General features: G+C 35.1%; 3 protein-coding genes across 3 annotated transcripts in view; 2 read left to right on the top strand and 1 right to left on the bottom strand.

Moving 5' to 3' along the window:
• LOC140156560 (uncharacterized) overlaps window positions 1–4,792 on the top strand; it is a 35,675-nt gene extending 30,883 nt beyond the window's left edge. Inside the window, exons 7-8 of the mRNA XM_072179499.1 lie at window positions 1,102–1,272; window positions 4,757–4,792. Of these exons, the coding sequence (XP_072035600.1) occupies window positions 1,102–1,272; window positions 4,757–4,792 (207 nt within the window). The remainder of the gene's footprint in view (window positions 1–1,101; window positions 1,273–4,756) is intronic.
• A 19-nt stretch (window positions 4,793–4,811) lies between these two features.
• Window positions 4,812–6,106, top strand: LOC140156558 (DC-STAMP domain-containing protein 2-like). Its single transcript, XM_072179498.1, is given in 2 exon segments — window positions 4,812–5,565; window positions 5,568–6,106. Coding segments are annotated over 2 exon segments (1,293 nt in total).
• A 5,096-nt stretch (window positions 6,107–11,202) lies between these two features.
• Window positions 11,203–26,892, bottom strand: part of LOC140156557 (uncharacterized) — a 28,880-nt gene continuing 13,190 nt past the window's right edge. The window contains exons 4-11 of the mRNA XM_072179497.1: window positions 26,553–26,629; window positions 24,650–24,785; window positions 22,632–22,711; window positions 20,167–20,386; window positions 16,646–16,791; window positions 14,895–15,071; window positions 12,105–12,296; window positions 11,203–11,443 (exon numbers count right to left, since the gene is read on the bottom strand). Of these exons, the coding sequence (XP_072035598.1) occupies window positions 11,203–11,443; window positions 12,105–12,296; window positions 14,895–15,071; window positions 16,646–16,791; window positions 20,167–20,386; window positions 22,632–22,711; window positions 24,650–24,785; window positions 26,553–26,629 (1,269 nt within the window). The remainder of the gene's footprint in view (window positions 11,444–12,104; window positions 12,297–14,894; window positions 15,072–16,645; window positions 16,792–20,166; window positions 20,387–22,631; window positions 22,712–24,649; window positions 24,786–26,552; window positions 26,630–26,892) is intronic.

Raw genomic sequence — 26,892 nt, 5'->3', positions numbered from 1 at the left:
CTAAATGTACAAAATGAACGTATGCAGGGGTAGCGCTAGGTTTTCAAACAAGGGGTCAAAAATTGCACATTTTTTAAAACTATGGATCCAAAACAATAGAAATAAGGGGTTAAAATGACCCTTTAGCAACCTCTAAATGGTAATTCTGTGTGCCAAAAGCTAAACAAATTCATCTATGACCCCATAGACTATGCCATAATCAAATTTTATTAAAAATATGTTATTATTAGTCATGATGAACTCATTTCGTTGAACTCAAAATTATACTGATATTAATTAAAATTAAAGTATTCAATAGTAAAATGGTCATAAAGAGTTAAAAATATCAGATGATTAGTGACAATAAAAGTAATTGAATGCAACATTATCTTGCATAATTATAATGGCTCACTTTAATACTGAACAATTCTGATTTTGGAATCTAACAGTTTATTGATAGCGAACCCCGAAAATTCGACTATGGACTTTGAATTGTAAGCAGAACTTTACCCCCTGGACTTTGCTCTCTAAAAACACACTGTCAAGCATACTTGTTTATCAGTCCATTTCCCACAAGTACGCGCAAGATGTTTGATGAGTGATTAACTTTCAGCGTCAACACAAAAGCGCCGCAAAATACCACAGACAGTTGTGTGCGGTGTAGTTAATGGTAATGGCGCGGGCCCAGAAGATTTAAACCATAGCGAGATATGGGCGACCAATCACAAGGCAGATCCATTTAAAGATGCATTACATCATGGCCAATTTTAGTTTGGCCTAACTCTCCATAGAGTCTTAAAATCTTAACCGCAAGGCAAAGTCAGTAGTCTACTTGGGAAGCTAACAAAGAGAGGGAGTAGGGTGACTGAAAAGATCAGATGTGAAAATCTATCAATTGTGCACACATTAATTATATCAGAGTTTTAAGCTTAAATACAATATCCAGAGTATGCACAATGGGCAAGTGGACTACGGAGTAGTCTAATGACCCCATGGTGCAAGTTAGCGCTACCCCTAATGTAAGTTGAATACAAAACATCCACATTTCAATTAAGAATACTAAGATTGACACCATTGAAAATGTATTTAGTTTGCTTGTCCATCCACTGCCTGACATTACAGCTTGCATACAACCAAAGCCAACAGATCAAGGAAGTAGCTGCAGAAGTCTTTGATGAATACTTAAGGAACCTAGCAGGGACTGTCACTAACTTACAAGACGTAGCAGATGGGCTTCAAGGGGTATTTGATCCAATTGAAAATGGACTTGGCTCCGTTCAAAAAGAACTTAACGTAAGTTAGACTAGACAAAATATCAATAATTCAGCTTTCATAAGGCATTTGTTAGAAAAGTTAATACCCTAGGCATCTTTACTAATTTGGACCTGCTGAATAAAAAAAATGGTGAGCAAGGGTTATTTTGAGTCTATGACCTTCAAAATGACCTCAGAAATGGCCCCATAGGGTTATACAATGTCAATGTCATGTTGTATATTGTGTAAGGTGATACAATATGGCGATTTTTGTATAATGTTTTGTTGCATGAAAACACAAGCATCTCACCATATAGGTCCACAAACACCCACACACTATTGAAATGTCGATTTGGCATACATAACACTGTGAAGTTCGCAAGTAATCTCATTTTGTTATCAATAAACAACCTTTTATTGGCATACTTGACCAAATCAATATTTATAGTATTATAATCTACAAACTGCTGTGAAACAGAAAACGGTTAATTTTTGTATCATTATCACAATCATATGTGTACATCTATATCAAAAGGATGCACTTGTCAGCTGTTACATGTGTCTCTTTTTACATAATAGCTAGAATACCAGACTCATCTCAAGTGGAGACCACTTAAAATCATACCCAAGTCACATGGTTTAGGAATACATAGACCATTCCTAAACCAGGTGACTTTGGCATTTTACCATTACCAATTACCATTGATTTTTTTTTAAATTATTGCCCCATACTATAAGCAGGACCCTGTGTATGTCTGCATTCAAAAATTGAATATGATACCACTCTTTTCAAAGACACTAATCTGTGATCAGCATGATGTGAAAATTCTACAGAATTACAATCCAGGCCTTTATCCCTTTGCTTTGATAATTTATATGCAATGCAGTGTAACATCTAGTGCAGGGCAATACATTCAAATTCAGTGAATTGTTAATATCTTGAATTGTGTCAATTCTCGCTATTACGCAATAAGAGGCGCCGCCAGCGGTTTGCGATGTAATCGTGATGTATCATGGGAAAAGGTCGACATCCAAGTCCGCATAATCTGAATATTACCATGCTATTACATAGGAACACGTGACAATATTTTTTAGTTTGTCAAAATAAAGGTGTTACACGCGAATCGATACTCAATAATACTTAATAATGTGATTTGAAATGTGCACAATTATTTTTTTCTCTATCGATTTGCGTGTAATACCGTTATATTGACAAACTAAAAAATATTGTCACGTGTTCCTATGTTATAGCATGGTAATATTTTTATTGTGTGGTCTTTGATGTCGACTTTTTCCCATGATACATCACGATTTTCCCATGATACATCACGATTACATGCAAACCGCTGGCGGAGCCCTTATTGCGAATAGCGAGAATTGGTCTATTGCCATTTGGTCTAATACCATTTTGTCTAATTCCCGTTTAGTCTATATTCAATTAGTCTATTACCAGAAAGGCTAATTGTCACTTAGTCTAATATTGTTTGGTCTAAACATGTATCTCGCAGCCAGTTTCGAAAAGAGTAGGGTGTTAACCCCTGACTGTTCCCAACCCGTCCCGGCGTTCAAATGGACCCCAATGGAAATAAGCTTCAATAGAGGCTTTCTTGGGTTATCCAGGGTTCTCACAACCCGAACAAATCAAATCAAATCAAATATGTCTACTAACCATATAGTCTAACAACCATTTGGTCTAATATTTCTTTAATAACCATTTGGTCTAATAACCGTTTGGTCTAATAACCGTTAGGTCTAATACTCGTATGGTCTAATATCCAGTTAGTCTAATACCATTTCGTCTATTTTTTAATAAACTAAATGCTTGTAAGACTAAATGGTGTGTAGACCAAATGAGTATTAGACCAAATAACTATTAGACCTATTGATTATAGACCAAATGGGTATTAGACTAAATGGTTATTAGACTAAATGGTTTTAGACTTGTTGGTTATTATACTAAATGGTTATCGGACCAAATGGTTATCGGACCAAATGGTTATCGGACCAAATGGTTATCGGACCAAATGTTTAAGGGACCAAATGATTATTGGACGTAGTGGATATAGACCTAATGGTTTTAGACGAAATGGATGTAGACGAAATGGATATTAGACCAAATAGTACTAGACCAAATGGCAAATCCCCTGTCAATTCAAGTCATTGTCTCGTTATTCTGTTTTCCAAAAAGGAGCCACCAATTCCCAATAAGGAACAAGCCAACAAAAAATTACAAAATATAGCTAACTTTTCCCCTTAGATGCTTCTATTGTTCTACAATCCAATAAATCAGGCCCCAGAAAGGGATATACCATAAAAACTTGATAGTTTAATTAGCATGTGCTTACTATCGAACGCTTTTAAAACATGTCAACATGAAGAGCCCCATCCACAATAGTGTAAAGGGTTTTGAGCAAATCAGCGATACACATAGCTATATACAAACAAGTAAACCTTCAAATGTGTGTCTCAACCCCATTAGCTCAGTAGGTAAAGCGCCAAACTTTGGTACAATTTCAAAAGCGCTTGATAGTAAGGACATATGCTAACTATCGAGTTTTTACGGTAGGTTTATAAAGAAAATTACTTATTTATTACATCAACTTCTGCTTTCTAATGCATGTGATGTTTCATATTACTGAAAAACTTGAGCATACTATTGGTACTACCCAGTGCTTATTTTGATAGACCATATGTGTATTTTGACATTGCTTCATGTGGATGCCTTACTTGGGTCACAAATTGCTTGGCTTATTGGGCAATCGCTGAATATTTGCGATGCATCACTTTTCGCTTTTGCATTTATAGTAATCGCATTCGCAGACGACAATTGAAACATTCAAAAGGCCACAAAATGCATTTTTAGAAGATCCGTTGCTGTCAATAATTATTGTTTTGAATTAATTTATTTCCAAAAGTTAAGGATCAAGAAATGTTAATTAGCAAAATAATAGATCCAGTTGGTAAGAAATGATTGGTTGATGCATTCATGTGGCAAGCGACATAGCTCGGAAATTGAGATTTCTTCAACTTGCAAAGCGACATTGTTTTTGCATCAGCGATTTGTATCGCTAGATCGGCTTGACGCTCTAAAAACAGCAGTAAACACTGACTGAGCATGCATGAGAATTACTTTTCTGCAAAAGCAATTGAATACCTGAGTGGAAGAAGGGCCCAACTCCAATTTTTTACAAAAATGAGTTAGACCCAGCATTTTGTTGCCAGCAGACTGATCTTCCTTGTGTGTGAAAGATGAGCCAAAATCCACTCTCCAAATATTTTGTGATCATGTTTTATCGTAATCTCTAAAGCACATTCAGCGCAGTAGAATTACACAAAACAAAGTAAATTATATAGGACTTTAACTGAGCCAGACATTGGTGAAATTGTCATACTCAATGTATAACTCTTTTACTGATCCTAAGAAATGTCAAAGAAGATGTTAAATTTTAAGACCATTTGGTTAATGTAAAAAGTATTAATGTTGTTCTGCTTTCTACTCAGACACTCATTTCTGTTTGTTTCAGATGCAGTTTCTGCATGTAAACCATTCAGCAAGTTAGCAGAGATTACGGATGCTTTATGTATAATGGCTATACCGCTGGAAAAACCATTTGTGAAGTCCCCAAGAACACTGTAAATAATGTCGTATCTGAAATCACCAAGGTTACCGATCAGTTTGTTACAGATATCGATTTCTCACCATATTTTGATCAGCATGACAACCAAAGCAACACGTTTGACAACATTCAAGAAGCTATTGAAGAGGACATTGATTATGCCCTTCAAATCATTTACAAAATCTTCTCAATTCTTGACAAATTAGTCGCTCTGTCTGTAGTTTTTCTCCTATATAGATCTTACATGTACCATACAGCTTATCGTATCAAGGATAACTTTTATATCACTAAACAATTTAAGGAATTAGATACGAAAAGAAAGGAAAGGGGTAAAAACACATTGTTACCTTTGAAAAAATCTGAAAAAGTGAGCTTGATTGATGTCACATCATTAAGACTCAGCAAGCCTGAGAAAGGGTTATTTAAACTTGGTTTGGTTAATCTTATGGCTCACATCTGTATTGCAACCCTTCTTATTCTGGTCGATTATGGCTTATATTGGCTATTGCTAGTTATAAGAAAACACGGGGCCATACAAGTGGATTTATCAGGAGAAAGTGGGGTAAAGCTAGAAAGTTTTGGTGACAGTGCAATAGCTAATTTCGTTCGTGATGCATTCTCGTTTGATTTAGATAACAGCTTCGATGTATCTTATGATAACAGAGAGTGTCTGCCAGATGGTAGTGCACCAGATCATGTCTTGGCAGTCGGTATTTGGCAGTCGGTATAGGTATCTGCTACTTAATAGCAATATTCATGGTATTATTTCAAGCATATGCACTCAGATTACGAAGGCGTATTGCTGCATATTTCTACCCAGAACGCGAGCTGGAACGGCTTTATTTCATCTACAATGACACACTAAAGAAACATCAAACGTTATTCAAGTTTTTGAAGGATGTTATAAAACAGAAGAAGAAAGAACACGATGCAACACAACAACTCAGCATTCGTGTTTATCTGGCTGAACGCTATCCAATCTGCAAGAAGATCTTCAAGATCCTGCATATATCCAAAGAACAGACGCTCTGTTTTGGATGTGACAGTGATGATGATGGCACCTTCAAGCAATGTGAAAGCAACAAGTGCACGGGAAGATATTGCGACGAGTGTCTGAATGTAACGAATAATACATGCACAATTTGTGGTGAAGGTTTTGAAGACGTATTTTACGAAGCTATTGAAGAAAGCATAAGAAACACGGTTCTAATAATTACTTTGTTGCTTATAACCCCTGAGCAATACCTACCGATCTAAAATTGCCTCTGATTGGTAAATTACATGATATCTTTACTTTAATCATCAATCAGAATGGAGCTTTGCAAAAAATAATTCACTCCAATTTTTTTGCATGGTGAAATTATTCTAACAATGTTGCAGCTGACTGGTCCAATTGATAATGAAAACTTCTTGGCCAATCAACAGGTAGCTTATTTTTGCCCAAGCCGAGGTGTGTTTTTAGCTCTATTGGCCCTGTTACAGAAAAAAGTGCACAAAATATATTTCCTAGTGCAATATACATATTCACATGAAAATAAATGATTTTGGATTCAAAATGAATGTGAAGAAAAAAATTTCCTGCGCTGGGGCTGGGGATTGAACTCGGACCGTGTGGGTGGCAGGAAAGCCTGCAGACCAGTACACCATGAATAGCTATTACGTATATATGTGAATTTTTAAGTATTGTATCATAACATAGTGAGTTATTCATACAAAAAATTCAAAAAACAGTACTTACAAATGAGGTTCACTGTCGAACCTCAACGGATTTAGACTGATAAAATATTGCATGATAACATACATAAACTTTTGGAATTATTTGAGACATTTTCGTGTTTACGTGTAAAACCAATGACGACATCAAAATTCAGTCGATCTTTGCTGCCCCCCCCTGGTAAAACCCAGTAAATTAAAAAAAGCTTTAACCAACTACACCCTCCTATTACCACAGAATATAATAGAATTTTAGACCAATTTAGTCTCAAAATGCCCTCTAAAATTAATTTATATTTTAGACAGACTTTTGTAAATTTTGTGACATCATCAGTGTTGTGCCCGCAAAATGGACTGACACATTTATGGCAACTTTGCGCCTATCATACACACAAAAAAACACATGCACCTGAGTACAAGGACATTTCCTGATTTATATACTTTCAAAGAAATACTAAAATCATCTGGAATGTTCTGTCTGCATCCGCACTGTTATTTATGGCAGGAAAACATTGATTTTCCATGAAAACTATCGCACAGATGTTTAAATTTATATTTTTATAAATATAGATTACTTTCAAGTTCATGTTTTTTTTAGTTTATAGATTTGAGTTGTTTTTTTCAAAAGGAATTAAATCCATATTGTATAGTTCTGAGAAAATCCTTAATGTACTGTTTGCACCTTCACTGTTATTGATGAAAGGGAAAACATTGATTTTCCTTGAAAACTCTCTCAGAGATGTTTAAATTGATATTTAACAAAGATGGATTGTATACTTACAAGCCCATGTTTTTAATTTTGATATATAGAGCTTTTTCCAGAAGGAAGAAATAAGTTTATAAATGTGATATACGAAGAGTTTTTTTTCCCAAAAGGAATAAAATGCATTTTGTATAGTTCCGAGAAAATCTTTAATGTTCTGTCTACATCTGCACTGTTGTCATTTATGCTTTTCCTCAAAAACTATCGCAGAGATGTTAAATTGATATTTAACAATGATGGATTACTTTCAAGCTCATGATTTTTAATAAGTTCATAAATTTGATGTATAAAGAGTTTGTTTCCAAAAGGAATTAATCTACTTTGCAGTTCTGTGAAAACTCAACTTTAAAAAAAAAGAAAGAAATAAGGATGTTGCATGATATGTGCACATCTTTGATTAAGTTTACTTTCTGCCCAATGCAAGATACCATATGTTGAAGCTCAAAAACTGCTGGTTTGGTTTCCTTCTTTTGTTCTCACTGTATTTTCTATGTATTTCTTTATTTCGGGACACAAGTAGATTTCATCCCTTTTAGTTTTGACTAATTTCTAGAAAACCACTTTACCAGTTTATTTTTATTTCAAAATAATTGAACCTGAAAGACTATGTCAACTCATACCGAAAACAGAAAACTGCATTCAAATTACTTAAACTTTTTGAATTATAATTGTTTTGCAGGGTCGGAATTTCGTTTCACAGTGTGAGAATCAATCTTGATTCTTGCAGAATTAATTTGCGGGAATCATTTGATTCTTGCAAATCAACTGTGTAAACTACAAAGGTTTGTGAGAATCAACTTAAATTAACACAAATCTGTTTACGAGAATCTTTGCAAAATCGATTCGCAGATGTGACCTGAACGCTGGTACACAGCAGGGGAGTTGAGACTGTCTGTCCTAAGAAAAAGTATAGGTAGTTTGTACAAAGTGCCGTGGGCCTGATATAAAATTATAATATAGTCTTAAGCAGTATACAGACTTTTTATTGTACGTACAATATTGTATGTACAATATGTACGTTATTTAATCTATTGCCATTCTAATTCCGGTAATGTTTAAGTTCTAACGAATGTTTGATGACGTAAAATCGATAATATATTTCTGCTACATATTGTATGTAACATATTATCGATTTTTAGTCATCAAACATTCGTTAGAACTAAACATTACTGAAATAGAATGGCAATAGATTAAATAACGTACATATTGTACATACAATATTGTACGTACAATACTCGGAGTCTGAAGCGCACTTAAGTGATATGATAATGTTGAAATATAATATAATATTGATTTTTGTTTCTTTGAAAGGAAAAGGCAACATCAGAATATAATAAAAAAAGAATTCTATGAATGTGCTCCAAAATACATACTATTTCATGAAAAATTTAATCGCTTTCAACAAAATATTCTCAGAAACCTTTACAAGATAAATTACTTATAAAAACAGTTGACATTTTCTGAAAATAAAGGAAGACCTGTTTTCATTGACATCTATAGTGATATTGAAAGTGGTGTTCTTTTGGGAATAAAGTTTGTTTCATGTAGAAAGAATACTGTTTGTTTGTTACTAAAATTTAGTTTAATGTGTCTGTAAACAAGACCAGCATTCTTATCCAAATACAGTTTTTAAGATATTTTTTAATCTCTTGGAAGTTTTGAACCAAACAAAAGTCAAATTAAGGTCGGATCGTCGGCTATCGTGTCATGCACCGAATCCCCTCAAAATTTCCTTAATTGTGCCCTATCCTGTAATAAATATCTTCCCCAAATTACAGATCGGGGCATCATTTAAATCATTCTGAATCAGCAAAAAACGAAATGTTAATTTTCACTAACTTAGCCGTCTCATTGATATTGCACAATAACAATAGTATCGTGTATGCATGAATAGAATATAATAACATTGCGTAGCGTAGCCGTAGTTTCAAGGAACATTTTTGTCAAATTTTTCTGGGAATTTTTTTTAATGCTATGAGTTGTACAGTAGGAATATATGAAATTATCAGTGCTTTCTAGTGAGCGACACAATTCACACACTCATGTACATACAGCGGCCGGCTCTTGTCTTGTCATGTCACGAAGCTGTGCAGCATTCCCTATACTCACACACACACACACTGCTTGTATAAAATACGGAGCTATTTGGCTCCCAATTTCACTAGTTTACGTGCGCACAATTAACTTACCAGTCAATTTGGTAAATATCCAATACCTCAAAGTCATAAATGAAGTGGAGATATGCATGTTTCTATAACTGAACCATTATTATTTGGTTTTACATGTCTGGTAATTTCATGATTTCGCCAGACCTGTCCCATTGAGCGCTGTGCAAACTACAACTAAAGGAGCCCACGCAGCGTGGGGCATCGCCTAAAATTTTTTTTCCAATTGCGATAACACGCATCGCCAGTCACGAATAAGAAAACGGCAGCGAGCAAAATTACGGCAATATTATTGACTCCCCTGACTAGCGGAAAAAGTTTTACAGAACTTTGAGGCGTTATCTGAATAATGTTTCCCCACCTAGTGAAAGAATTAGACTTTGGTCAGAGACTTTTAAAGTAGCAGAGATTAATTGTTATAAATAGATCTTTCTTTATGAATGAAATTTGCCACCTGTTACATAATATTTGGACAATTATACACGCAAAAGAAAAAAAAAAAAAAAAAGCCTAAAACAGGGGAATTTCAGAATTATTGTCACAAAATTGACTTAATGTAGCCTTTTTTTTAAATTGAAAGTTAAACATAACAAGATTACCTAAATTCTCTCGCCAGCTTTTGTTACTTTTCAGCTTCTTTAAGCAGAAATAAATTTTTAATGACATCAATATTTTCACAGACTAGAAACACGTGCTATTACGTAATTAATGGACTTAGGCGAAAAAGCTGGCGAGAGATTTTAGATAATATTTATTTACAATTTTTCCAATAGTAAAAGTTGGAATCAGAGTTGAAGTTTTTGCTAGCAATAATTATTAGTCGTAAAATTAAGGTTAAACTAATTAATTGATATTCATTAATTGATGCAAATTAGCAGCTCAAATATTTTGTGGTTTCAAGCATTGGGATGTGTAGTTTACTCATAAAAATCAAGAGGTGTGCACCAGGAGGCAGAATATTTTTTATAATTTTTTCCTTGCCGACGTGTGGGAACCGAGTTTCCTACCTTAACATTACATGTTAATTCATCCAGTATTTCTCAAGACCTCATTTCATTAAAAATGATTGCTTTCTGGAAATATTACACCAAATTTAAAGTATAAAAGTACTTTGTAAGTATCATGCAGGCATAATAATGACCTTTCTTGGAAAAACCAGAAACTAATAGAAAAACCTAAAAAGCATGTAAAATTCAGCAAAAACACCCCAAAACAGCCTGAAAATATATAAAAATGCATAAATTTTGGTAACAAAAAACCTGAATTCAGGTATAAACTTGAAACTTTGCATGCCTGAAGTAGGCATATACATAAACAGGTTTCATTCAAAAGGGCCATATGGGGCACTTATTAGGGAAAAGGCACTAATTAGGTAGAAAACAGTACTCCAGAGAAGATATCTCACACTTCCCACAATGCATTTCTTCCATTTCAAGTTTCTCTTCTGATTTGCTATCTTGTACAACATGGGTCGATAGTGACAAAAATTACCACAATTAACAGAGCTCATACAAATCTTGCAAATTATGTTTATTTCTTGACTATCGACCCATGTTAACTGTTCAGTCAGTCTATTCGCAACATGAAAACAAAGAGAACCTGTACAAAATAATGGGAGTATCATTTGATGTAATGAGGTGATTCATTATGTTGCAAAGGATTCTGGGAAGGGTAAGATATCTTCTCTTACAGAACTCTTTAATATTATATTTTTAAACAAACCTTTGATTTTTCTGCCTGACAATGCCCTCTTTCCATCTCTGCATTCTCCTCCTTAGCAACACTCTTCCCAAGATTGTTTCAGCTTTCTTTCTTCTCTCTTTCCATTCATGTACATATACCATCCATCTGTGCAGCGCCCTCCTCTTTGTGTCTCTGCGCTCTTGGGAAGCGAGAATTAATCGGTGTAGTTTCTGTCTTTGATATCTCAGTTGCCATATCTCCCATGCGTACCTGGAAGTAATGAACAAAAAATTTAATCCTGTCTCAAGTCAGACTGCCTACACTTGAATCCTTAAAAATGAGATGTCTTATCTGGTGGTCCATCCTACCAGTTAACCTCCTAGACAAATCTCAAGCACTATCACAGATGTAGTTTGCAGGAAATGGATGAAGTGGATGTCTGGATGTCACAGAACACTCTACCATACCATGATTCTATTTGATAGAATAAGAAGTAAAATAGGGAGAGATACATTGATACGAAAAAGTCAGGAGGGAAGGCCCGTAGCCAGGATTTATTAGCTGTAAAGCGGACCTTTTGTGATTTAAGGGCTGATTTTCAACATTTTTACAAAAAAAGTGGACCTTTTCATTCAGATTGGCATTTTGTCACATTAATGTGAACCAGTTTAACAACATCAAAGGCCTATTCTGCAATAGGTATAAGAGGCCATAATCGAGCGCTAGACCGCTAAAAACACTGGTGTTACATAATCTGGTCTTGTCCAGCCTTTATTGACAGCAGGCATCCACCTCCATTGAAATAAGCTGATTGGTACTTCAAACTTAACAATGAATTCAAGTTACAAATCAACTCACATAATCCCTTGCATTTTTGTTTCTGAACAATAGACTACCAGAAACTAAAAAGATAAAAAGACCTCTAGTTTACCTGAGCTTGACTTGGTCTAGTCTTTTTCTTGCCTTCAACACTCTCAACTTTTCTCTCCACATGGTTAGATGTGTCCTCATGAGGGCTCTCCTTCTTGCCTCTTTAGCTTGGCAGTTGTCACGGAGATGTTCACCCTTAGCAACCAGACAGCCTTGTTGCCATGCTCGAAATACCTGAACCAAACAATGATGTCTGTTGTTTGGAACAAAATTCAAAATCATATAAAAATATTATAAAGTAAGTGAGCAATAAATATAACTCCAAATGAACAATATACTAGCACATAAACAAGCAGTCAACAAAATATTTAAGTTGGATCAACGTAAACATACAAAGAGTCCTTAATATGATAGGGCTATAACTAGAGCAATTCGCTGTCGAAGTGAAGTAATAAATCGGACTAACTACCATAGTCCATAGCAATTGATGGATGAATACAATTTGACTACATCGCCCTGCACTATAAGCAGGTTGCACTCATCTCCTATGTATGTCTGCAATCATATATTGAATACAATACTGCTCTTTTCAAAAATATTAATCTTACAGGTGTGAGTGATCAGCATGATACGGTTCAATGCATAGGTATCGCGTGAACGTTGTAGTGCATAGTGATATAGTCAAAATTTGTATTCATCCATTGCTATGGTAGTTAATCCGATTATTACGTCACTTCTATGGCGAATACCATTGGTACAAATGTATGATTTGCAAGACAAGTTGAGCAAGTTTGAAAGTTGAGCCTGAGTAAAGTTCAATGACCTTTTACTTTAAAAATCAGACATTTGGGACTGGAGGCATTATTGTCACCCTGCTACAATAATTGCCCAACTCATTTTTTGTAGTTTTAAGAAAAAGTCCAAAATATGATTCAAGCATGTATATAAACATACTTATTCATCAATCTTTGGACAAGAACAAATGATAATAAGACAAATTAAAAGGAATTATCAGAAATGATGAGGATGATTACATACCTGGTGCATGTGACTTTCAGTGACTTTGCAAAATTAACAGCAAAATCTTCAGACTGAGTTAGGCATACATTTTGTATAAAATGCCTAACTCACTATTTGTATCTTGTCAAATTGCTTAACTCATCCTGAAATCTCCTTTATGATTGGGCAATGTCAATGGCATTATTACAACAGGTACACATGCTAATAAAAACATAATTTAGGCAAAAACTCAATTTGGCTGAATAATCAGGGGCGTAGCAAGCGGGTGGGCAGGATGGGCAAAGTCCATGGGCCCGAGTTATATCCAGTTATTTGTGAGGCTATAGTTTATCAGTTTTAAAATCTCTGATTGTGAAGCAGTACAGAATATAATTGTACAATTTAGACTTTCTTATCATCCCCACACACTGCTCTGCACGTGCAGTGATAAGTAGTGAATGTGTAGCGTCTTTTGAGGCTTTCTTGGGTTATCCAGGGTTGTCAACCCAAACAAAAAATTCGGTTTATAAGCTCAAATTGCATTGCATTTAAGCTTCCATTTTCCTAGCACTTATCGTTGTCATTCTGTTTAATTTGCTCAAATATGATGAAAGAGAACAATTTTCTTTTATTGTTTGCAATAAATATATCCTGACTTTAATGTGCTTTTATAGTTTCATACCAAGAATCCATTCCACACTTCTGGGTAATACCAATTGGGCTATTGCTGTTGAAATCCATATTACACTCCATATGGAAGACATGATGACCTTAATCTTACACATAGGGAGCATGAATTTGAAATCTACTTCCCCTGCGTAATAGATTAAGATCATATCTTCTATATGGGGTGTATGGATTTCAACTGTAATAGCCAATTACTGTTGAAGAATGACAGATGCAATAAAGTTTGAACAATTTATTAAAGTTTGGACATAACTCACTATTTCATATGAAGTTGCCTGAAATACATGTACATGTACTATTACGGCAAAGGGGCACATGTTTTTGTACACATGTTTAGTGAGGAGGTATAAATTTTCAGAATGTTTTCAACAGATGGTTGTGCTTTTCTTGAATACTGGAATCAGTGCAATATTCTGCTTACTGGAATCAGTGCAATGTCTAGCTTCCAGCTTGCCATGCATACTAAATAGATTTATTTTTGCTCATACAATATATTCAAGAACTTTAATGTACCTTTCGTTTCAATATTTCTTTTCAAATTTAATCATTATTATCCTTTCTTTTCATGCTGGGTGGTTTCTTTAATGATTTAATGTTTTGATCCAAGGGAAGGGAAAGTGGTAAGTGGTATGCACTAGTGTGCTAGTGGATAAATGATTTTGTAAGGGGATACACTATTGTGCTAAAACATACACTGGTTTCCTTGTGGATACACTAGTTTGCTTGTGGATTATTCTAATTTATAGTAAATACACAAGGTTGCTAGTGGAAAAACTTGCCATCTATGATAGCCCATACCTGCTTATTTGGTCGGTGAGAAGTCAGATGTAGTGAAAAAATAAAGTCACAAAAACCAACTTAATTTTGCAGTGCAGTTACTGAAGCTACAGACCAACATAACATGCTGTTAATATGACACTCTAGAAATATGAAAAGCAGTTCAATTTGAAATTGGGCTATTCCAGTTGAAATCCATATACCCTATGGAAGATACGACCTTAATCTCATACAGGGATAAATTTCAAATGGGTTACATGAATGGTTGCCTCCATTTGAAATCTCCACTCCCTGTGTGAGAGATCATTAAGGTCAAGTCTTCCTTTAGGAAATGTATGGCTTTCAACTGGACTATCCATTTTGAGGCAGATAATAACCCATACCATACCTGTAGTGTTGCTTGGCTTGCTGTGTTTTCACATACATGGTCTTCATAGATTCCCAGTACACTTTGGTTATTCTCACTTCAAAGTGAACACTTGCCATTTCTTCTTGGCAACCTTTGACCCTTGACCTTGCTGTAATCTCCTGCCACTGATGAAAAGCGGATGACAAGAGTTGCACCCTGCAAAGTTAAGATAAGAACAGACATGATTATTACTAGAATCACTTCAGTACTTTGTTCCAAGAGAAGATGAGTACTGTAGATAAAAGATGTACAAGCAGGCAGCCAGCATGACAGACAGACACACCCACATCCCATACCCACCTACTTGTAAACAGCAGCAAACTAGGACAAAGTTTTTCAACAGAGGACATTTAACTTGTGCATATCTAAACAGACTTTTTACATCTGAAACCTTGCACCAACCCATGGACCTGTTTGAAGCTTTACAATCCAACCAATACCTGACCTCAGAGAAGATGTCTTACACTTCCCATAATGCATTTCTTCCATTTCAATTTCCTGTACTAATTTGCTATTCTAGTGCAACATGGGTCTATAGTGACAAAAAGTACCTCAATGAAAAGTGCACATCCATCCAGATCTTACAAAATATGTAATGATATGACTATCGACCCATGTTTTGCCAGTAAATTTGCAACATGAAAACAGGCAAATGTTAAATATCTTCTCTGACCTGACCCTATACAAGGCAAACAAGGCAATCTTACATGAAACCTTTCTCACAAAATGAGCGGAAAGTCACCGGAGAAGAAAAGCAAATATGGTTCATTGAACAGAAAACAAAAGAATTCTTCTTTGAAATATTGACTTTTGAGCACCAAGTGAGGGGGCAATCCTGGCAAGTTATATGACCCAGAAGTTATGAGACTGACCATTAATAAAAATAAAGATTTGCAACTTTCCTCTCATTTTGTGGGAAAAGGTCACATATGCATTTTTACATTAGTTGCAATATGCTGGTGGGAGAAAGGAACTAAGGATGTCTGCAGGTGCTGGTGTCTGCTGTTATGTGAAATATATTCTTGTCTACATCCTTGATTGCAGGCATTTACAAAAGCACAAAAATACACCCAGAGGTACAAGTTTGGTTAGGGTAGGGGTGGCTATGTACAGTGAGGCAAAATTGGGTTATTTCCGATAAAATCTAGCAAAGTTTAAAAAAGGACCTATCTATATACCAAAATTGGCCTAAAAAATTGGGTCATTGATATACCAGAAGGCCGTAAATGCTACCCATCTTTTCAGCACATCCCCATTTGGTCATTTCGTTATGAATTCGGCAGAGTGACGAATCGAGAATTTTGAGTAAATTGAGTTATTGTATGCTTATGATTATGTTTCAGATGATCTTTTATTTCCACCAAAAATGAATGGTAAATCTTACTCCCTGACGTAGATACCGAAATTTTGATTTGGAAGAATCGCGCCTGATTGCAATCAATGAATTCGACCAAAGGATGAATCGTATACTTAGCTGTACAAATCAGGTTGATCTGTAGTAGTGTATAGCTGGAAACTCTGAATTTTCTATATTAAATGTTCTATACTATTATATTTGATACCAATGGATAGCTATATGTGTCTTCTATCCAGTGATACAAATATATTAGTACAATGGAATGGTACCAAGATTTTCAAACGCTGTTTATTCAGAACAGCAATTTTGCGTATTCTGCACTCTGCTGTGTTCATAACGATTTGTACTGAATACCCCTGGGATACACACTTACTTAAAATGTAAAACTGCAATATTTTTCCTCTGTTCAACAGCATGCTGCTTTTTCCATTGGGTGAAAGTCTTAGCCAGGGTGTACTTTCTGGCTATGGTATCAAGCAATTGAAATCTTTGTCTTCTATAGGCAGTTACATTTTTCCACTGAAATTAAATTGCACACAAAAGACAACACAATAATAAATAATACTATTTTACAGAATCAACAGACAAAAGATCCAAATTCTTGAATTTCTGAACCAAAAACAGCCAAAACTAAGTACCACATCTTCTTCTTCTTCTTTGTGGTGAGATGTATCCCTCGGTGGCCGAGTATTATCACATCCATGGAGCAAGGGCAGTGCAGAAAAACACAAAAGGTGCAGGAAATAGATGAAGGTGCTGTACATTGCGGCTAAAAACTCCAATGATGCTTAAAGGATGATGTTGGTCAGGCCTCCTCTGAATGCCTCACAGGATGGAGCGGTGAATAAGGAAGCTGGAAGAGCATTCCACATCCGGATGGTACTGGGGAAGAATGCATGTTGGTACACCAAGATGGAGGCTCGAGGGATCACAAATCTTAGGTTATGACCTCTCGTATGTGATGACAGCAGCACAAGGTGGCATGGTGGTATGTCAACAAGACTATAATAGCTCTTGTACAACATCACAAGCTTGGATGTGTCTCTGCGTTGCTGGAGAGTTGGCCAGTTACATGCACTGATTTTATTTCATTTTGTTCTTTGTTTTATTTTATTTGTTGATTTGCTTGCTTATTTATTTGTATTTTGTTATTTATTTTACTCATGAACCGCTTTAAAAGTGCCCATGTGAACTTTTTAAGTGCACTCTTTCAGTATTATTTGAGCATGAAATTTGATTAAATGTTACATCACAGGAGTTACATCACATGAAAATCTTTTCAGCATTAAGTTACAGTGGCTGTGACATTTGTTCTTTAGTTAATTATGGCTATATATCCCAAGTAACATCATATACCCTAGAACTAGGGTCTATGATTACATAACATTGCTTTGCTTGAAAAATGTTTACTTTAAATTTCATAATGTAGTAACTAAAATAAATCCCTTTAAAATGACTAAATGCCCACCATGCTAAATAGGTATAATGCAGTAGTGAACTCTCTGTGTTTAATGAGAAATGGCATCCCCAAAATATTATCCAAATTATAAAAAAAACATAATTTGATCCATCTCTATATGTAGATTGATTCAAGTCTTTGATCAACAATTTGTAACTCACATACAAAGAATCATCTACCCTTTTATAAAGTTATTGTAATCTGTTGTATGATTTCATTCACTGATCATGCTGAAAAAATAGTAGGAGACCACGACTCAAACAGCTGTCAATCACTCTGTCGATATATTGTCTTTTTTACAATGCATAAGGTCTTGAAGGTTATGTGAAAATTGTCATCTATAAATAAAACTCTTGGCTATTGTTTGCAGTAATCTCTAACAAAACCTTGACTAAAAAAATTAGTCAATCAACAACAAGAAGAACATAATTTGCAGAAGTGTTTTGTAATTCTGACAAGGAGAAGGGTTAATCAGGTCTTATGTAAGCTGCAACCCACATTCGATGGAATTACAAATTACAAAACCAAACTTGACCTACCTAGATAACTAGATCCAATACTTGAATCAAACTACTGTATGGATAAACTTCCTTCATTACCATGGGAATAAGAAGGCTATTTGTAAACCATATTCTCATACCATAAGTACTTCAAACAACACTCTTCAAAATCCTTTGCAGGGTTTTAATACTAGTATGATTCTTAAGGAGGTAAAGGGTTGTAAACAACTTACAAATATTTTTCTGAGCAGTTTATAAGTGAAACTCAAGTGCATCAATAACTTTTTTTATGGAATGATCTTCTTGGTATTCATTTATTAGATAAAGATTGGTTTAAAATCAGTTACTATAACTGGAAATGCACTCAAGAAGTTAAACTTTGTTGGTTTCAATTCCGTCTTCTGAACAGAATACTATGTACAAATACTCTTCTGGTTAAAATTGGTAGATCTGATCATTCGAAATGTACCATTTGTAGTGAGGTTGAAGAAAGTATTGTTCATTTATTTTGGGATTGTAAATTCACTATTGAATTCTGGAAAGATTTCCAATACTGGATTAACAGTAATCTGAATGCAAATGTTTTCTTGACTCAGAATATGGTTCTTTTTGGAAATTACATTTTCAAAGATTATGTTTTCAATAACATTTTGCTAGTTCTGAAATTAAATATCTATAAAAGTCTTATGAAAAAAGATAAACCTCTTTTGTTTATGGCAAGAAGGATTTAGAAATGTTTTTCCTTCATGAAAGGTTTATATACCACATTGATATGGACAATAATAAATTTAATATTCATTACCACAAATGGAAGTCTATTTTTGAAAAATGAACTGTTCATGATTGTATCTTACCTCATAATATCTGTAAGACCATTCACAATTTATTACGATGTTTTATGTTGTCGAGACATTTTGATGTACATGTATATGTATTTGTATTATTTATGTGCAAATTGACTGATGAGGAAAAAAGATGGAAAATAAAATTTGAAAAATAATTTTATTTTTAACTGTATGGATAGAAAAATTTGCCATACACTACTGTGGTTGTAATATTTGTCTGCAAATAATATTAATATGTTGTCTCACTTTGACCTGAAGACCCCAGCTGAAGCCTCAACTGTTTACTTTACACCTACTGGCTGGTCTTACAAAACATGTTTACAGTTGTATGTGTGAGGGAAAATACAAACGTGTGGATGTGATTGGCTAAGTCAATCATATCAAGAAATACCTGCTTCTCATTGGCTGTTTAAAAGATGGCACAATGGGATATTCCAGTTGAAATCCATACACCCCTATGGAAATTGAAATTGAAATTTACACTCCCTGTGGGAAAGATTAAGGTAATTAAGGGTTGTGTGGAATAGAATGGAATAGCCCAATATGCTACTATACAAGCTTATATTTTCAAAAATAAAATAAAATAACCAGGTTTGTATGTGCTGGCAATTTCAATTTTAAGGCCTCTGAGGATTAGCCATTTTACTAAGTAACTTCTAATCAAGTACTTACCTTTTCTTTGAAAAAGCCCATTAAGAATGTTGATTTAAACTGTGAATTTTGTTTGTTATGAACAATTCCAACTGAAGGTGTTTTAGTGATGTTTCACCACAAAGCAAGTAGTTTCATCAGACTGGGAACTCATCACATCTGACTGTTTCCTTTTACATCTGACTGTTCCTCACATGTTTCGTGAAGCTGATAAGACTACCAGGTAGCTAAAAGAAGCCATTTAGATCTGCAGTAAAGGACATGACACTAAACTACGCACTCAACAACACCTTTGACGAACTCATCACACCTGCTTCCTGTTGACCATAAAAGGATACAATCAGATGTGATGAGTTGCCAGTCTGCCAGTCTGATGAAACCACTAGCACAGCCCACTGTAGACTTACTACTTGTGAGTACCTCCTAATCAAGTACTTACCTTATTAAAATGAATTGCCAAATCTCTCATGTGTCTTCTCTCCTCCATCATATCTTGTAGTATCTTAGTCTGTGACACAGCCCACTGTAGACTTCTCAATCCCTTCTCCAATGTGTGCTGATGCCACATCTGTCGCGCAGCTTCCTGGTTGACTCTGATGATGGTTTGCCATCCGGTGAAAGTCTTCTGCAATAGATGAAGGTTGTGAAGTGCAACTGCCCTATAATGGATAAAGAGAAAACAATTTACTTCATTTTATTTCATGTCCTAGAACTCCACTCCCTAAGAGCCCAAGTGGTGCAAGGCCAACATTGTTATATATACAAAGAGTAAAAATATAAAGAAAATATATACAAATACAAGTAAGGTGAACTATATCCAAACTAGAAAGCACTGACAACAATGCCTCCACATTGACACGCATTGTTGTAACCTAACTGACAAGGCAATTTGGTTATAAATAAATAAATGTAGATATTTATATAGCGCTTTATGCCGTAAACAGCCTCAAAGCGCATTACATTTATTCCGCTGTCATTAGAATATGTCGGAACCGCGTTTGCAGCCTACAAGTGGCGCAGGGTTCATCAGTACTACGACTGTGACTACCCCTAACAGCTTCCCATTGCACCTGGGTGGGGTGAGGCAAGCGAGGCAAAGCGCCTTGCCCAAGGGCGCAACACGGTGGTGGGATGGGGAATCGAACCCACGCCGTCGAGCAAGCTCTCAGATTATGAGTCCAAGGCCGTAACCACTGAGCCACTGTGCCCTAGTCCAAGGCCGTAACCACTGAGCCACCGTGCCCTAGTCGCTCGGCCTATCTCGTCAATGTTATGAGGGTGATGTAATAATGGTGTTGTGCTGGTGTGATGTGATTGAAATTAAAACAACCAGGCCTATGTGCATAAGATTTATGTATTTAAACTAATGATAAAGACAACATCACTGATGGCACAAGTCCTGGAATAACTGTCAAAGTCATTGAAATAAATTGCCTATTAAAGTCACCAGGGTTTTCTAAGCATTTTTAAGGGATATATTCCTTTTTTTTACCCTTTCAATTGTGAATTTTTTATCTGATAGGGTATAAAACATTGCTCAGAGAGTGGTTTTTTTTTATTTGATTAATGTGTGTCTCAATTCACTGAGTTGTTGACCCAATTTTTTTCTGCCAGGATGCTCAAGAATCTAAAAAGTGGTAATAGTTCGCTAGTAAATACAATTTATTACTACAGACTTGTGTCCCTATAGTTAATGTCATATTCTCATAATAAGGATGGTATATCTTCATTGTCTATCTCTACCAGATGAAAAAAATTGAGTTTTTTATATCAAATCATTGAATATATGAACACATACGTTTTGAAGATTTTGTACGCGTTGGACTTTTGCACACACAACACACGCACGCACACATTTTATTACAAGGACATACAACAATTTTCTAATTGTCTTTATAGACCATTCCTATAATTGCCAAATTCCTGTCATTGATGGGGTGAACATTGCTATCACGCCTGGTTTTGTTATTGTATAACCACATGATACCCTTCTTGCCCTCGCTTTCGTTATGTGATATCAATACTCACCCATCAAGGGCAAGGAAGTGTCAATTATAAGAATGGTCTATGAAGCTCCATCTGTGGTCTCCAACCAAAGTGGAATACAGCAATCCAATTTGACTTGTGCTGACTTACTTATGACTTATTTTCAGCATGCAACAAGAAGTTATACAAATTCTAAGATTTACGTTTTCAACAAGAAAACTTTGTTTCTGGCTCATTCATTGGTGGGTGAGAGGGTAAACAAACATCACAATCATGCAAAAACAGACTTCAAAAAGTATGGTCTAGCTGTTAGGTTAAATATTTCATTATTTAATGCTTCCTATTTTTATGTTTTATACAATCAACTTGAAGTTAAGATGTTCAGGAAGCTAAATATTTACTGTCTGATCTATTCACTGCTATTTCTATCATCATTTTATACAGGAAGAAACATGGACTGTGTAAATTGGATGTTTTTGTTAAAAAATATGCTTTTTCCTAATATATAAAACTGTATTCCGGAAGTATCAGTTCCACATATTCGGGGGAAAAGTCTGACACTTTTTTAACATAATATAAGTTTTTCAGATGTAAACCTGAATGTTGACCAACAGAATGCAGTACTCTTATCTGGTCAACAGATCGATTTGCTAGGTATAAATTTGACCAAAACTAAACTTGCAGTAGGCATCTTCTTTCGGGCCATTTAACACCAAACTTAATTTAGCCTTAATTTATGGACTAAAATACATATAGAATAGCATTGTTATTTGTACACAATTCATTTTTGGAGCAAGTCAGTGTAAAAATAATTTGCCAAAGCAAAATGTAATGTGTTTGCCCCAATACCTCTCTGATGATGAACTTATTGACTACTCCTCGTATACAGTAAATATAATATCCAGTAGCTCTATTTACCTGTTCCAGTTGTCTTGTTCTTCTCGTTTGGCTGCCCCTAAGATTCTCACATTCACCAACCAACGTCTGAACCAATATGCCTGCATGACAACAACAATATCAACATTCTGTACTAAAACACAACTTATATGAAAGTTTTAAACAAATTATGTCAAGCATATCTAGGCATTAACAGCTACAAGCAAACCAATAACGCTTATAAAACTTCAACCAAATAAAGTGGGCTTTTGATGGTATAAGCCAAATCAGCATTGGAAGTTTGCAATGCATTGTGGGACAGTTTTTGTAGTTTTGGGACACTTTGTCCTCTGACCTATTGGGAAAATTCAGAAAAAAAAGTTTTTGTGAGTACAAAATATAATCTAAAATGTTTTACAAGCATGCAAACAAACTCAAAAAACATTATTATTGAATAAATTAATTAATTATTGAAATATATTTAATGATAACATTATGAAAATAATAAATTAATTAATAATAATTACAGCAATTTTCCAGATATGTACTTGAAGCAAAAATTAGGTAAATTATTCTTCATCCCTACTCTAATGGCTAAATTTCTTGATCTAAAAATAAGGTAATGCAAGCGGTGTAACTCAGGAAACACCTTCTTTAGCAATGACTCAAAATGTGAACTGTTCCCACAAAAATGAGTGTAAAGTTGCCAGTCAATGGAAAATTCAATGGAAGGAAAGGAATATAGAGGAAATATCGACCAAAGCAAGAAACCTAACATGTTTGGTATCTGATATATGCTGATGATCTCTGACAAATGTACATTGTATCATCACCTTCACCGGTCCATCCAGAGTGTAGCAGCCTATAATGCCAAAGCTCTTAGGTGATCAACACATTTTCTTTGGGAAGTGGTTTAAATTTCACTCAAATACTAAAGCTCGTATATATTATTATTTTGAAGCAGTTTGTTTTTACCTAGGTTGGTCCGTAAGGGACACAAGCTTGGGTCAACGATCCATACTTATGCAAAATGCTAAAACCAGGCTAACTATAGCAGGCTGACTATAAAAGCACATTGGCCCATATATTTAAAAAGAAAAAAAATAGCAAGAAATAGAAAGTTGATTTGCATTAAATTAGGTGACCCAAACGATTGGTTTTAAACAAAATATTTGGCAACAGGGACAAAACCTAACCATAAGTTTGTTTCAAATACATATAGAGGTCAGCTACTTTGTGATTCTGGGAAACATCAACAAGTCACTCCGCAAGCAAAGGTTTGTTCCTATTTAAGGTAATGTTTACTCCATTTAAATAGACTAAGTACTTTACAGCACCTACTTGTGTACTGTTGGCATACACATTTTGCCTTTTTATTTTTAGTCATAGTTGCACGATACTTACAGTTTTTCAACCACTGTCATAATCTTAATAAGAATAAAAATATATGTGATGTGACCATGTAATATCAGTAGCTTATCAGTTGCCTGGGTACATTATTTTCACAATTTGCATTATTTCAGCCCAATATGTTCAGTGGCATATACATGTACCTGGCAATTTTGAAGGACTTAAAAGTAAAGTTTTCCTCCCCACCTGTTTAAAAATGATTAAAAGCTCACAAACATTTGCAATTTTACATCATTTTGGATCATAAATTTGGGTGTTGAACAAGCCAGTAATAAGATGCACAAGTTCTGCCTGATAGTTGAGCTGGTCTGCGCAAGAGCTCTCGGGGGTGGGGTAACGCTCTACCTCCCCACCCACCAAGATATGCTACTTTGTAATATAAGTCTTGCATTGAAAATCAATCTATAGCTTTTCTAAATGTTCTATCTGATTTATATGGTTTGACATTTTGATAATATACAAGGTATATGGCATGTGAGGCTTATTCTAATACAATTAATCCCAAAAGAAAAATTTAATTCAATCAAAAATTAATAAAACTAATCAAACAATGCATCTTGGATTTTTAAACACCTGCAAGAAACAAACATGTTATAGTTTTTGCCTTATACATGAATGACGACCATCATACTCATTTATATATAATATACCTTAGTGACAAGTTCTTCCTGCTTATCTAATGGTGCAGAATGAAGGAGATCAAGCAGTTTGAAGGCCCACAGGATGGATGTAGTTCTTCTTGGACTCTTGCCATTAGGACTCAGGCTTGACAGAGATGAATTAGATCTATAACAAAATAATTGTACAATGAAAAATCCAATTCACAGACCTGAAACTGACCATTTGTGAAAAAGAGTAAAATGCTTTAAAAAAGAGGATAATAGCAGAAAATCATTCTAAAAAAGCTCGAATTGGGCTGAAAATAACAAATACATTGTAATGTGTATATTTCAAGAATAAAAAAGAGGAAATCAGCTAAAAGGAGGAAAGGTTTCAGGTCTGCATACAATCTAGATTAGTAGGTATTCAAAAACTGAGGGTTTCAACAGTTCAACATCAGTATAAGTATAAAACTGTCTCTCTTTTGTCAGGATTAGCTCTGATTTCTTCAAGACAAAACCATTAGCGTTCTGTATGTAGACTGCACCTTGTCTACAGAGTATGTAGGCTACTCCTTACCCAGGGACATGTAAGTAGATTTCCATGGATCTACTTAAGAGATGGTGTCAGAGCTCATCTTGTGATAGATTTAAAACAGTTCTATACTTGTCTGACGTGTGTCAGCTATATTCATCTCAATATTTGAGTGCAAACACTGCTAGGTTCTGCTTCCCTTCAACCCGCCTTTAATGTATACTGCATGATGGTATTAGGTGATGCAATCAATTTTTTGCCGTACATCGCTATCTGCAATTAGCAAATCCCATCAGGCACTTCAAATTATATATATATATGTAAGGGACAACAATTTATGTTCTTATCATTCAGTAGACATGAATAACGACATTTCATTGGTTAATAGCCAAATAATATAATTTCGTATTGTTCAGCATTCATAAATTACCGTACAATATATAGCCGTATTATTCAGCTCTTAATCAGTACCTGCAATTAACGGGCCTGCATACTCACGTTTTATTGTACACTGTGCTGATCGCGTATGCGGTAGAGACGGCAATTACGCGCTACCTCGCGTGGCGTGCTAAGTGTGCATCACACGTTGACAATGGCGCGTTGTGTACATGGCTTGGCGGTAGTTGCATGACAGGAAACTGTAAAGCATACTTGGAAGAGTTTGGAGTAGGCCTATAACTTTTATGATTGTGGTATTATTTAATTATTATTTATTTATTTATTTATTTATTTATTTATTTGTGTTAAATTCATGTCTACTGAATGATTTCATTACCCCTGTCTGTTCATATGCAATCTGAAAAATATCACTGGTTTGAGGTCGTATCACACTCGGCCTGCGGCCTCGTGTGATATCGACCTCAAAACCAGTGATATTTTTCGTATTGCATATGAACAGACAGGGGGTAACTAATAATATTCAAAGAAGCATAATGCCACCCATACTTATTACTAACAATTTATGTTCATCTTCCAAGAAGCATGAATGCCATCCATACTGGGAAAGAAGAATCATGCATCGCACACTAGCACAATTAAACATAAGTACCAGACTTGAGTCCTGTTTATCAAGGGACAGTCTGTGTAGCTCTGTGGTTAGAGAGCTCACCCCACAAGCGAGAGGTCTGGGGTTCAAGTCAATGCACAGGCAGGTATGTCCGGAGTTTTTACTTTGGTTTGTCTGCCTATGCATGTTATGTTTCCATTTGTAATTTCATGTTTAATTGTGCTAATGTGCGATACGTGATTCTTCTTTCCCCTGTATAACAATTTATGTTCATCTTCCACGAAGCATGAATGCCATCCATACGAGGAAGCAATCAACATTTCCATTTCTCAAAATCCACTTGAAACTGTAGATTTGATTTCATTCTATTCTAAAATAATAAAAATAATACTAAGAAACTGAAACAAACTTACAAATTCACATCCTGTGCAGTCCTTCTCTCTGGTGACAACTTTTGCTGATGCATCTTTTGACTTAGGTGTTTTAATCCCTATGAAAAATATTTTCAAAATATTTTTAAAATTGAACTACATTGTATGACAAGGCACAAACGTTCAAATAACTTCACCAAGTATTCGAGAGAGATAAAATATTAAGAACAGATAACCGGCCAGTTAAAATTGAGAAAAAGGCAAGTTATTAAAAAGGTAAGTTAATCCCTGCAGAGATTACCAAGAAGCCCTCAAGGCCAGTTACAGGATGTCAACAAGGTGAGGTATGGAATCTACAGATACAAGGACGAGTTAGAAAAAT

This window comes from Amphiura filiformis, chromosome 7, assembly GCF_039555335.1.
Source record: "Amphiura filiformis chromosome 7, Afil_fr2py, whole genome shotgun sequence".
NCBI classification, from domain to species: Eukaryota; Metazoa; Echinodermata; class Ophiuroidea; order Amphilepidida; family Amphiuridae; genus Amphiura; species Amphiura filiformis.
Note: the sequence above shows the minus strand (reverse complement) of the source record. Positions and strands in the feature narration are given on the sequence as shown.